Source organism: Nicotiana sylvestris, chromosome 3 (genome assembly GCF_000393655.2).
Source record: "Nicotiana sylvestris chromosome 3, ASM39365v2, whole genome shotgun sequence".
NCBI classification, from domain to species: domain Eukaryota; kingdom Viridiplantae; phylum Streptophyta; class Magnoliopsida; order Solanales; family Solanaceae; genus Nicotiana; species Nicotiana sylvestris.
In genome coordinates, this window is record NC_091059.1 from 180,779,519 (window position 1) to 180,793,846 (window position 14,328).

At 36.7% G+C, this 14,328-nt stretch overlaps 1 protein-coding gene and 1 long non-coding RNA gene across 2 annotated transcripts; one reads left to right on the forward strand and one right to left on the reverse strand.

The window, feature by feature from the left end:
• Nucleotides 1-2,691: 2,691 nt before the first annotated feature.
• Nucleotides 2,692-3,361, forward strand: LOC138888440 (uncharacterized). Its single transcript, XM_070170304.1, has 2 exons — nucleotides 2,692-2,925; nucleotides 3,044-3,361. The coding sequence occupies exons 1-2, from the start codon at nucleotides 2,692-2,694 to the stop codon at nucleotides 3,359-3,361; spliced, it is 552 nt and encodes a 183-aa protein (XP_070026405.1).
• Nucleotides 3,362-8,025: 4,664 nt separating this feature from the next.
• On the reverse strand, nucleotides 8,026-13,457 carry LOC138886949 (uncharacterized). The gene is made up of 2 exons (XR_011405910.1): nucleotides 13,040-13,457; nucleotides 8,026-8,301 (listed from the first exon to the last, which is right to left on the reverse strand). It is a non-coding gene; the product is annotated as an uncharacterized lncRNA (long non-coding RNA).
• Between the last annotated feature and the right edge of the window lie 871 nt (nucleotides 13,458-14,328).

The window sequence follows — 14,328 nt, forward strand, 5'->3', positions numbered from 1 at the left end:
CGACTAAGTTTGCAGAAGGTTCGTATTCCATCAGAGTTTAGTGAAAATCTGTAAGTAATTTGGGAAAACTCAAAGAATAAAAGTTATAGGTCTTTGAAATATCTTTCCAACAATATATTGTAGAATCCAAACAGAGATACGTACAAAAAGTTATGCCCATTCTACAGAGAGGTGTGCAACCACCACGGTCCTGCCGCGTTTTACTGCGGCCGCGGTGGCGAGGGAGTGTCTCAGCGATTTACCATGGTCGGGACCACGGCCGCGCCAATCGGGATGCGGTGGACGACTTGGAAAGTCATTTTTAGCCCTATTTCGTCCCCCACAGCCCCAATACATAAAAACTTGCTCTACAAAGGAAAACTCTCAAAAACTTAACTCTTCAAGGGTCCCTCCACCATTCAAGGTAAGTTCTAATGGTGATTCTAAGTTAATTTTAATTTTCCAACATCTTATTAACATGACTAAACCCTCCATATAATTAGATATTCGATTTGGGACACCATTGTTGAGAGAAGAAACCCTAGAACTCGAATTCAAGAAGATTGAACGTCAAAAAGGTAATATTTTCACCCTCTAGTTGATTCTATCATTGAATTAATGATGATAGACTCTATTTCAAGAGATACGAGTTGATGGGTTTGATAGAAAAGCATGAACGGTGATAGGTTTGGGTTGTTGATAGGTTATTATTGGTTATGGGTGTTAATTACCTTATAGGTGATAAAGAATAATGTTGTTTATAACCATTTGAGACTTTAGAATTTAGCTAAGAGCAACATAATAAGTTATTGGGTGTAGAAATACCATTAATAAGGGCTATGAAGCTTTATGCCACCAAGTGTTTGATAAAATGCCTAAGTGACCAAAACATGAGTATTATTGCTAATATGGAATCCCTTTGACTTGTATTTATATAGATTGAAGTTGAAAGGGTTGGCGAATGTTGTATTACGCTCAAGAACAGGAAGTTAAGGTATGTGAGGCTAACTCTCTATGTTTGGGAATATTAATGATTCTCCCTACACTACGTTTCTTTTACGACGTATCAATTGCCTCAGAAATATAGTTAAGCCTAGTTCCTTGAATAGTTGTAGAACTTCTATTCTCTAGCTTCATAACTCATTCATGACTTTTATTCTGAACGTTGTGAGCTCAGTGCGTATTCAATATAGACTTGGGTTTAATACCCCCAAGTCTTAGTATAGATTACTCAGTATGCCATAAATAGTTGAAGTTTCAGTGTTTATAATCTGTTCAAGAATACATGTCTCAGTCTAATCCGATTTAGTATTCCAGTATTATGTAACTCAGTGTGATCCAGTATTTCAGTATTATGTAATTCAATGTGATTTAGTGTTTCACTATCATATATTGTAGTATGATTCTCAGTTCCTGATTTTAAATCCTTAAATGTTGAACACTTGTATTTGGGCCTGAGGCTGCAGTTTATGTTTTATGCATCTTTGGGCCTGCGGCTGCAGTTTATGTTTTATGCATCTTTGGGCCTGCGGCTGCAGTTTATGTTTTATGCATCTTTGGGCCTAAGGTCGCAGTTTATGCTTTATGCATTTTGGACCTGAGGTCGCAGTCATGTATACGTATACTTGGGCTCGAGGCCGCAACTTGTGCACATATATATATTGGGCTTGAGGCTGCAGTTTAATATTCAGATAAACAGGTTGTTCATCATTCAGAAGAGGGAGTATTCATATCCTTACTTCCTTTCAGTTCAATTATTAGTTACCGTTCAGTTATCAGCTATCATATCAGTTACTAGTTATCAATTATCAGTTCAATTACCAGTTATCAGTTCAGTTATCAGTTATCAGTTCAATTACCAGTTATCAGTTCAGCTATTAATTATCAGTTATCAGTTATCATTTCAGTTTCAGTTTGAATAGTTATCATTTTAGTTATCATTTATAAATTCTCAGTATCAGCTTAGTTTCAGTTTCAGCATTTATAATTCTTTCTTTCAGTTGCCTTACATACCAGTACAATTCAAATGTACTGACGTCCCTTTTGCCCGGGGCCTACATCTCACAATGCAGGTAATGATTTACAGGTTGATGATTCAGAGCGCTAGGATTCTCGTACCAGCTATTTGGTGTTCACCAGTTCTTTCGAGGCATTATCATTACTACAGTCTTCAGTATTCACATACAGTCAGTGTTTTCAGTACTCAAATAGAGGCTTCATAGACTAGAGTAACAATTAGACAAAGTCACGGGCTTTTTATATTAAGCTATGTTGGCTACAAATATGTTTCAGAATTGTATTAGTATTACTGCACTTTGATTTATATCATCCAGACTTTCAGTATATCAGCATGTGTTAGTTTATCTTCCGCATTCAGTATGTTATGATACCACATGTTGATTCAGCAGCCAATTGGTTCTCTCGGTCACATGTAGTCAGGCATCGAGTGTTGTGTTATGTCCAGGCCCAGGTTCAGGGTGTGACAAAGTATTACACCTAACTGTTGCTTCTTGGCCATTTGATGCTTGGGGTTTAGATGTTGTTGGTCCATTGTCAAAGTCTTCTGGTGGACATCTATACATTTTGGTTGGAACTGATTACTTTTCGAAGTGGGCTAAAGCTGTTTCTCTTAAGGAAGCAAAGAAGGAAAATGTGGCTAACTTCATCCGAGTCATTATTATCTATCGATTTGGCATTCCATGATATATATTGATGGACAATGGTAACCCATTTGATAACAAGTTGATGAGTAAAATATGTGATCTTTTTGGCTTCAAGCAACGCAATTCCTCTATGTATTATGCTGCTGCCAATGGACTTGCTGAAGCATTTAACAAGACACTCTGCAACTTGTTGAAAAAGTTGTTTCTAAGTCTAAGAGAGATTGGCATGAGAGAATGGAAGAAGTTCTTTGGCCATATAGGACCACATATATCGCACACCAACGCAAACGACTCCTTATTCATTTATTTATGGAGTTGAAGCAGTCCTTCCACTTGAGCGTCAAATCCCATCGTTGCGGCTTGCCATTCAAGAAGGACTCACTGATGAATAAAATGCTCAGTTACGCCTTGAAGAATTGGAAGCTCTTGATGAAAATAGGCTAGAAGCTCAACAAAGCCTTGAATGTTATCAAGATCGCCTGTCTCGATCTTTCAACAAAAGGGTACACCTTAGATCTTTCCAAGTGGGTGACCAAGTTCTTGTGGTCAAAGGGCCTATTATTACATCTCGTCGATCTGTGGGAAAATTCTCTGCTAAGTGGGATGGACCATATATCGTACAAGAGGTATACTCAAGTGGCGCTTATAAGATAGTTGACTTAGAAGGTTTGCGGATTGGCCCCATCAACGGGAAATTCATGAAGAGATACTATCCTTGAAGGAAACAAATATGCTCCTTAACGCACGAGCATAAACTGCATGTTACTCCTGGCCCGCAAGAGTATAAACTGTGCACGACCCGCAAAATAATAATAATAATAATAATAATAATAATAATAATAATAATAATAATAATAATAATAATAATAATAATAATAATAATAATAATAATAATAATAAAAGATCCGCTAGGTTGAAAACCTCGAAAGAGGCGGCCTAGGCAAAAGTTAGGGCATAAAAAAATCACCCAGTTCGTACTACGGAATGACTTGATCCTCTTCACAAAGGTACGCAGGCAGCTTAGAGTTTCATTCTAAGTTCAGTCATATGAGTTCAAAAATATATATTGCCCAAGGCATTATTCAAATGAGTAGATGGAATATAATTCACTTGATTTACACTTGAAAATTAGGTGTACATGTATTCTTTCTTTCGTTGAACTCTGTCTTATCTTGATGGGTCAAAAGGGGCATGCCCTCCATGTCAAATTGAGGTCTTTGTTGGAATGATTGTAGTTTCTTTAATAAGAGCTATTCAAGTTGAAGGCTCCAATTCTGAGTCAAGTTGATTTTTTCAAGTCTATTACATCATCAATTTGAAGTATTCAAGCCCTCTAGGTCTTAAAGTTGCAGTATTCAAGTGCGCCAAGTCATCAAATCCATAAAGTATTAAAAACAAAGAAGCTCACTCGTTATAAACTGCAGAATGACTTGATCCTCTTCACCGAGATTGGTATCTTTAAGACAATTATAGTCTTTAGCAGACTACAAAGTTTTCAAGACCATCATGTCTTTTAGCTGAATTCTTCAAGTTTGCCAAGTCGCCAAGTTGAATTCTTCATATTTTCTATTTCATTGATTTGAAGTCACTGCATTCTAAACCTTCATGTTGAAGTTGAGTTAAATTCTTCTGGTCCGCTAAGTCTTCAACTATCCAAGTCTGGCACGTCTTCAAGTTGAATTCTTCAAAGTGGATACATCTTCAAGTTTAACTCTTATACTTTAACATTCAAGTTGAATCATCAAGTTAAAGTCTTCAAATCTACTAAGTCTTCAAGTCGAAGTCTTCAAATCTGCCAAGTCTTCAAGTAGCAACCTTCAAGTTTGCGATGTCTTCAAGTTGAAATGTGTAAGTTTAATTCTTCCAAGCACCAATTCTTCAATTGAAAGCCAATAAGAATCCCACATAATAGTCTTGAAGTCTTCAAATTGATATAGCCTTCAATTATTTAGTTGGAAGCTTCAGTATATCTCCAAGTGTATGGTAAAAGCCTTTGATATAGTATTCACCATCTTTAAATATGTATATCTTGAATTATTTGAAGGAAGGTTTTAATATATCTTCAACTCTTAAACTGGAAGTATTTGAAATATTGGCTTGCATGACTTGATTTATGTTGCAGAAAAAAAAAATCTTCGACTGTGAGGTTATCTTTACTAAAGTAGTATCTTTGGAATTGATTTCTTCTTCTACCTGCAAAAAAAAAAGGAGAAACATATCTATATAAAGGAGATCATAAAATTACCTGTGAAGATTGAAGTTGAAGAGATATTCTTGGTGGTCAGCTTTTGAAAAAATAAATCATGCTTCATACAATCTCTGATTCATGTATCTCGAAATGACGACGGGTTTTTATTCCTTTGCACCAAAAGGTCAAATCTTTTGGTGATGAAGTAAATTCTTCAAGTGAAACTGTATAATAGACGTTACTGGTCTTTGTCTTGGACAAAATATAGTCTTTAGCTTAGACGGTGTAATGGTATTATCCTCGGACAAAGTAAAGTCTTCAGCCTCGAGGGTTGTCTTCGCCTTAGACAAAGTATAGTCTTCAGCTTAGGCCGTGTAATGGTCTTAGCCTCAGACAAAGTAAAGTTTTCAGCTTGGATGGTTGTCTTCGCCTTTGCAAAATAAATCTTTGGCTAAAATGGTGTAATGGTCTTTGCCTCAGATAAAAAGTAAAATCTTTGGCTTAGATGATGTAATGGTCTTTTCCATAGATAAAGAAAGTTAAATTTTCAAACAAAATGAAGTCTTTAGCTTAGATGGTGTAATGGTCTATGCATCAGATAAAATGAAGTTAAATCTTCAAACAAGATGAAGTCATTAGCTTAGACTGTGTAATGGTCTTCGCTTCAAATAAAATAAAGTCTTTAGCTCAGATGGTGTAATGGTCTTCGCTTCAGACAATAAATCTTTGGCTTAGACAGTGTAATGATCTTTGCCTAAGATAAAGTAAAATCTTTGGTTTAGACGGTGTAATGGTTTATGCCTCAGATAAAATGAAGTTAAATCATCAAACAAGATAAAGTCAATTTCTTGACGTGTAATGATCTTCACCTAAGACAAAGTAAAATCTTTGGCTCAGACGATGTAATGGTCTTTACCTCGGATGAAGTAAAGTCTTTAGCTTAGACAATGTGATGATTATCGCATGGGACAAAGTAAAGTCTTTGAGTTAGACGATGTAATAATCTTCACATATATCAAGCAATGTATAGTCTTCGACTTAAATGGTGTAATGATCTTTGTCTAGGACGTTGTAAATTCTTGTACTTGAGACATTGCAAAATTTTGGCCTTGGCCAAGGTAAAATAATTTTAGCCTCAAACGGGATGAAGTAATTCAAAGAACATATATAATAATTGTTGTTTCCTCCTTTGAACCTGAAAAGAAATGGCAACAAAGAGAGAACAAAAGAAATACAAGAGATAGGAAGGGATTAAATTCCTTTCCAAATTTCAAAGATAAATACAGCATGCAAAAGTACAGCAAATTCCACCAAAGAAGCTTCCCCAAACAATAATGAAAGGAAAAATCCATACAAGACAAAAGAGAAATCAAGAAGTCTTACATAAAAACAAATAAATAAATTTTCCTAGTTCAAAGGACTGAACCTGCAAATTGTAAAGATGAACTCAAGCTTATGACATCGTCAAGGAAAAAAATGATAGTGACTAGAACCCGCAGAAAGATTGGGATGCGCTATGAGTTTGAAGGGACTCGACTCTTATAGTTATATAAATGCCCAAAGGAGTTCTCCTAATCCATTAAGATGTGCAGCGACTATAATCTCTTCAACAGAATAAGATATTATCTCTTAAAAAATAGGAGGGCAGTTGCATGGGGAGTTATCCGTTCCCAAAAAGAACTAGATAAAGCGGGACTGGGTGATCTACTTAAATTGAAATAATTAATCTCCTCGTTAAACCACATGCTCGCCGAATCACGCAAGATCAGGAAACAACATAAATTCGTTGCAAACTAATAATGAGAAAATGACGTGATCTTACATAGAATATGGTGTTCAAATGCCATATACAACTGATGGTGGGTAAACTTACTGGTTTGTTCAAGATTCATAGCTTTAACATTATTATTTAATTGTTTAAGTATGAATTGAAAGGTTAAAGCCGCTAGCAAATGAAAAACAAATTATATTGTATACTTTAGAAGGAAATTGACGTGACTAATCTTATGGACTTAGGCAGCATTGACAAAGTTTCATTAGATTTTTCTCTTAAATGGATGAACGCCATTGGTACTTCAAGACTGATCTTCAATTTCCTTAAATGGCTAGTAAATTGGGCTAGTTATTTAAATTCAATATATGTGTAAAAATACCACGGTATAGCCAGTTTTCGGACTGGTCATTCAAAAATAGCCAGCGTTTACCAAGTCAATGAAAAATAACCACTATTTTGCTGCAACAGAGACCGGTACAACATAATATACTGGAGTTCAGTGCATCTGTGTATGAACTCCAGTATATTATGCTGGACCGGTATACTTTGCTAGGTCCAGTATAATATACTGGAGACTAGAGCACCGGTGCTCCAAACTCCGATATATTATGCTGGACCGGTATACTTGCTGGAACTCCAGTATATTATGCTGGAGTTCTAGTGTACTTATGCTCGAACTCTATCATATTATGTTGGAGTTCCAGCATACTTATCCTAGAACTCCAGTATAATATGCTGGAGTTCAAGTACACTTATGCTGGAACTCCAGCATAATATACTGGCATATTTTCTGGGTTTTGAACAGTGTTTTCGCCCAGATTTATCTTTACATGAAAAGTGGCTAAATTTCGATTACTTTTAAAACTAGACTATCTTTGAACGACCAGTTGTAAATCTGGTTATTTTTTAATTTCACCCAATATATGTGTTGGGCTAATCTATTTAATTGGACTACGGATTAAATGATAAGCTCACTTCATTAGCCTAAGGTCCAAGTGGCTATTAGCTCATCTTAAAGCCCAGGCTCATGCCACATGTCAAGTGATGTGGCAATCCAAGCCAAATAAATGAGCCAATGAAATCATGCCATGTGTCATGTGATGTGGCAGTCTAAGCTAAATAAATGGGCCAATTAAATCATGCCAAGTGTCTGGATGGTATTGGTCGGTTCAAACAGATCAATCAAATCGCAGAGCCGCACCACCCCCTACAACTATATATAGAGGTCTCCATAAAGCTAGAAGACACCAGAAGTGATAACATATCACGACCCGGATTTTCCACCCTCGGGGGTCGTGATAGCGCCTACTAACGTGAGCTAGGCAAGCCAATCCTTTAACTACTTACTTCATTATCCAATTATTTCTTTTTAACAAATATAAGACGATAACGTGATAGCAGCGGAAAATCCAAATTTAAGCGGAAAATAACAATAACATATATGAAATCTGAATATATTACAAATACTTAAGCCTGGACCACCCAAAACCTGGTGTCATAGTGTCACAGACGGTCTAAGATTTGCTATATACAAAGTCTGAAAAAATAACAGTACATTGTTTCTGAATAAAGGAAAAATAAAACAGGAAATAGGGATAATGGAGACGCCAGGGCATGCGGACACCTGCAAGTCTACCTTGGATCTCCGCGTGGACTGAAGGTAGCCTCCAACTACGGTCCAAAAGTTGTTCCGGGATCTACACATAGTGCAGAGTGTAGCATCAGCACAACCGACCCCATGTGCTGGTAAGTGTTTAGCCTAACCTCGGCGAAGTAGTAACGAGGCTAGGACCAGACTACCAAATAAACATGTGCAGTTCAAATATATACAACGAAAAAGAAATACCGAAATAAACAAGTAAAGTTGGGAGGGGGAAACATGCTTCGGGGAATAACAGGTAAAAACAGGATATCAGGAGAATTATAAAAGAGTCAAATTAATCCAACCACTAACAATAATAAGGAAAACAAAGGCAGATTTCACTTTCTTTTCACATCTTGTTGCAGGCGTGCAACTCGATCGTATTTCCTGTATCTCGTGGTAGGCGTGCCACCCGCTCCCATTTTACTTATCTTGTGGTAGGCGTACCACCCGCTCCCATTTCACTCTGTCTCGTGGTAGGTGTACCACCCGCTCCCATTTCATCATATCTTGTGGTAGACGTACCACCCGCTCCCATTTCATCATATCTTGTGGTAGGCGTACCACCGCCTCCCATTTCATTATATCTTATGGTAGGTGTACCACCCGCTCCCAGTTACAAGCCAACAATAATCACGAGGAGTCCTGGCAAGGGAACAATAATATCAAACAAACATCCCGGCAAGGGAATAATAATATCTCAACAATATTCCGGCAAGGGAACAATAATATCTCAACAATATCCCGGTAAGGGAACAATAATATCACAACATCCCGGTAAGGGAACAATAATATTAAAATAACATGGGAGGCACAATAAACCACAATGGAGTCATAACCATTTATAACACAAGACTCACGGGCATGCTTGACACCGACGTATATGATTGTCCAACAGGACGGGACGGTGGCATGACGACATTTAAGCGGGATGGTTGCGGGACGGGACAAAACGGTAGGCTCATCCCGTCCCGCTAACAAATGGGACGGGACGAGACAGGACGGGATGAAACGGGACGAAACGGTCGTCCCATCCCATCCCGCTAACAAACAGGATGGGACGGGACGGGTTCGTGGGCCTTAAGTGTATTTTTTTTATAAAAAGAAAACGTCTAGTTTTTTGAAAATTACTATGTTTTTAAAGTTTGCAACGGCTAGATTTTTGACTTATTTAATAAACTTCAATGTTATTATGTTAAAACAAAAATTAGAAAACTAAGTAAAGAATTATAAAATATTAAAACAAAAGACTTGTAACGAAATATTCTAGTAATTGTAAATTTACAATAGAGTTATAATTTATTTAATATAATTTCAAAGTATTAACTATTAAGTAACTAATACAATTCATAAAAAAAAATTCAACGCTTAGAGCCTTTTATTTTATTAATGGAACTTTCAATTCTCAAATACAAATATAATTCTTTTGAAGAGCACCTAATCTACGCAGCCACCTTCTAGGAAGGGTTCTATTTGAACTAGGCCTCGTCACCATGCCTATACGTCGTACTCCACAATTAACACGTAGCTAATAGACACAACTCCTAATCCCTCAAGCTAAGGTTAGACCAAACACTTACCTCGAACTTCCACGGCCAACTCAAGCCTCAAACACCGCTTTTCCTTTTGAATTCGGCTCCAAATCAATTGTATCTAGACATAATCGACTTAATAACATCAATAAACGCTAAACAATCCAATTCCAATGCTTAATTATAGATTTCCCATCATTCTTCCCAAAAAGTAAAAAATTGACCCCGGACTCGCTTGGTCAAAATACGAGATTCGGACAAAAACCCGATCACCCATTCACCCACGAGCCCGAATATATAATTAGTATAAAATCCGACCCCAAAACGAGGTCAAATTCCCAAATAATCAAAAAACTCTGACTCTACGTAAATCTCTAATTTCTACCCTTAATCTCATGTTTTAGGCCTAGAAATCTAGTGCGTGTTGATAAAAATGGAAGAAAACGAGCTTAGGATTACATACCTATGAAGGTATGATGAAGTTCCTCTTCAAAAATCGCCCAAGAGGTGTGGAGAAGATGAAGTTTATGAAAAATGGTGGAATTCCCGTAATACATTCTGTTTTTGGAACTTAAAATAACTGGGGGAATTTGCTCTATGCGTTCGCGGATGAGCTAGGCCTGAGAGACCTTCGCGTTCGCGGAAATGGGCTCGCGTTCGCGGAGAACTAACTCCTCGAGCTTTGCATTTGCGTCCAGGTGGTCACGTTCGCATAGGTATAATACCCCTCCCCCTGCCCAGGCTCATAAGCCATCGCGTTCGCGTGTTCTGGGTCGCGTTCGCGAAGGTTATCCCCGCCTCCCCAGCCTCGCGTTGGCGTCATCAGCTTCGCGTTCGCGAAGAAGAAATTTGGCACCTGGGAGATTTGCCTTACGCATTCGCGAGTGTGCCCACGCGAACACGAAGGAAAAAGCCCCTGGGCACTGAACAACAAAAACCTGCAACTTTTATGAATTCAAAAACCTTCCGAAATACACCCGAGCCCTCCGGGTTCCAAACCAAACATACGTACTAACTCAAAAACATCATATGAACTTATCCGTGCGATCAAATCGTCAAATTAACCCCTTAAACAACGAATTAAACCTCAAAATCAATGAAATATTTCAAAACTTCTTAAAACATCAAATTTTGCATTTAAAGTCCGAATCACGTCAAACGGATTCCGTTTCTTACCAAACTTCGCAGAATTATCTTAAATCACATATAAGACCTGTACCGGGTGTCGGAACCAAAATACGGGCCCGATACCAACATGCTCTAATCAAGATTCATTTCCAAATCCTTTAAATAATTTCAGAAAATAATTTTCTTTAAAAATTCATTTCTCGGGCTCGGGACCTCGAAATTCGATTCCGGGCATACGCCCAAGTCTCCTATTTTCCTACGGACCCTCTGGGACCGTCAAATCACGGGTCCGAAAATGTTGACCGAAGTCAAACTAATTCATTTTATAGTCAAAATTTATCATTTTTCACAGATTTTCACATATAAGCTTTCTGGCTACGCGCCCGGACTGCACACGCAAACCGAGGTGATGCTAAAAGAGGTTTTTAAAGCCTTGGAATGCAAAATTTCATTTTAAAACAAGTGATGACCTCTTGGGTCATCACATGACAAGAAGTAAGTAGAGTGCTCGTAGATCAAACACCGCATATTTCTCTACAAGCTACAAGTTCAAGCACTCAAGCTACAAGTTCAAGTTCAAGATCAAGAACGATGCCAAATCAAATACCAATGCGTTCAAGATCAAATTACTTGTTCGTGATCAAATCCAAATTCAAGTTCGAGGAGGAGATTCAAGATCAAGCTTTACAAGCCCTTGAATCAAATCAAAGTCAAACTCATTTACATTCTTGAAGAATCAGAGAAATACCATAGAGATTGTAACACTTTCATTTATTGAAACCAAATACCACATTTGTTACGCAATTTTCCAGTCTTGATTATTTATTTTTCTCTGACGCGAAAATTTGTTGTTACAGACATTTTTCATTCTACTCTTTACTACTCTTTCATTCTGCTTTTGGTCCGAAACTAGCTTAGCACTGACCCTTTAAAATTTGCACAATGTGATCCACAAGAATTCAACGGTTCAAGGCTAATGCGCATGAATTTGGATCCAACCAAGTAACAAAAATAGTCTCGCGAATGAGAGACAGAGTATTGAAATTACAAGAAAGTTTCATTTAACTAGTGTTATTAGCGATTAAGTATTTGAGAACAGATAGCAATATTTGAAAACAGAAATCAGTATTTGAGAAGAGATATCAAGTTGTCCCACATTAAAAAATATATAAAAAGAATTAAGTATCTTTAATTAAACACTTCTTGTGCAACATAAAACTAGTCTTTGAGTACTTGGCTGTGAGCCTAGCTAAACTAAGGGCGTTCACCATAGCCAAAAGTCTAGCCTCATCAGTTTCAAGCGAGGACCATTTATTTATTTATTTATTTTTATTCTTGTTTCTCTTTTTAAAAAATGACTGGACGGAAATCGAAAGTACAATTCAAAGGATCACAGATTCGCAGCTGTGACGTGCCAAGTGATCATGTTTACTTGTTTAAGCTTCTAACTGCATGCGCCAGGTACCAAAATTGTACACGGTTGCATAATCCTAATGTAATCCATGGTTGTATTATATTTAGGACGGGATACTGTAAGTTCAATTGAACATATTAGTTTTATATAGTTTATGTATAAAAAAGAATTACGTCTTTCTAAATTTAGAAATATTTTAATTTAAAATTCTAATTCTACACTTAATGAGAAGCTTTTATAACCACACAAATACTCTGCACCCCTTTTTGACTTATTTAGAATCATAAATTCTAATTTTTTTTATTTTTTTCTTAAACTTCGTGCTCAATCAAACAAATTCACATAAATTGAAACGGAGGGAGTATTGTTTTTGTTTTCTTTTCGAGAAGAAGAATGAGTCTTCCTTCATATCCTCGTGGTCATTAGTCCAATCAGAACATTGGAAAAGAGAAAGATGAAGAGACTAGTTTAACAATATATCATCTCAAATTTATCAGACCAACGCATATGCGCAAATGAAAGGAATAATCTCCGTGTGAAATCTACGTATCGTCAATCATGTACAGATAATAAGCATGTAACTGAACTGAACAATGAATTGAAATGATATATATATATATATATATAAGTTGTAGTAATAATAGTATTAAATTAAAATCAGTGCTTTTGGATGGTTTTTTGACACTTGTCTTTGATCCACTGAAAGCCAGAGGAAGTACCTTCTTTCACCTTCTTCATGCTAGTTGAAGCCACTGCCTTTGTTTTTTCTCCCACCTTCTTTGCCACTCCGCCGTCACCGGAATTACTTTTTTTGGTGTATGGTTCTGTATTATTATTGTAGTCCCACTGATCAGCCCATGAATTCTCATATGCACTGTTCTTCTCCATACCTTTTTTGTTTCTTTACTCTGTGATCAAAGATATTGAGAATTTTGGAAAAAGGGAAAGTAATTAGAGGAAGAGGTCCACGAAACTTTGGGAGAAAAGAGAAGAAAATAGATCTAAGTTGATATAATCTTGGAGTTAACAGCCTATGCGAAAGTGGGGATGTTCTATAAGCAGCTAAGGTCAAGTATTATTAATTAGTTATCTATTGCAAGTACCAAATTCTCCCTGCCAATTTGAGAAAGTACATGTGAATAATTCAATTTTGGACCGATCGAGAAGGCAGGGAAAAGAATGCTTCAAAATATAACAATAACAAAAACAATGTAGTATGTATAATTTATAAAATGATAAACTAAGTGAAAAAAGATACTATAGCAGATATATTGAATAGTTGAGAGTTTTTTGGACTAATTCCATCCATCAAACAAATGTGTTAAGAGTGTGTACGATATTTTCTTCTTTTTATGTTTCTGTATTTGTTTCTAGGGTAACTATTGCCATTTTAGACAACATAAATAGATCAAATTTTTGCGCTTGCTATTTTTAAAGTCATAGATGAATATGTTAGGACAATGTGGTAAATTGGCGGAGCATGGAGCTAGTCAGCAATAGAGCACCTAAAATGTAGAACGATGACCATATGGTTTTTTTGACTGTAACAAACCAACCGATTCACAAAGCCCACGCCTTTTTGGCCGAACGAATATTTATTTATATGATCTTTCGTGTTAAATTTCCTCTACTGCTTCTTATTTTTCTCGTCATTTGACATTTCCGCCCAATGACTTTGTAGGAATTCTGTTGTTCCTCTTTTCTTTTTCCAATTCCCCGGCCCTACTTATTATTTTAAGCTCTAGTCAACTTCTGTATTTTAAGAACAGTTACTTTATGGGGTTGAGGTTTTGAGGGGAGTTTAAGTGATAAAGTTTCCACCTTGCACCCTCAACCCACAGTCCATTGTCTCGTTTCACCTTCCGAAAATGAAAGTTCAATTTTAAAAAATAGTAACATTTTGCGTTGAGTTGATTGTACATGTGTATCATAATTGGATTTGGTTGCCGATATAGGGTGTGTTTGGTACGAAGGAAAAATGTTTTCCAATTTTCTCATGTTTGGTTGG

Bases quoted from the DNA above. Each gene is read 5' to 3' on its own strand.
- LOC138888440 (XM_070170304.1), top strand. From the start codon at position 2,692: ATGGACAATGGTAACCCATTTGATAACAAGTTGATGAGTAAAATATGT. The intron at 2,926-3,043 runs GCAAACGACTCC...TAAAATGCTCAG, and splicing joins CACATATATCGCACACCAAC to TTACGCCTTGAAGAATTGGA.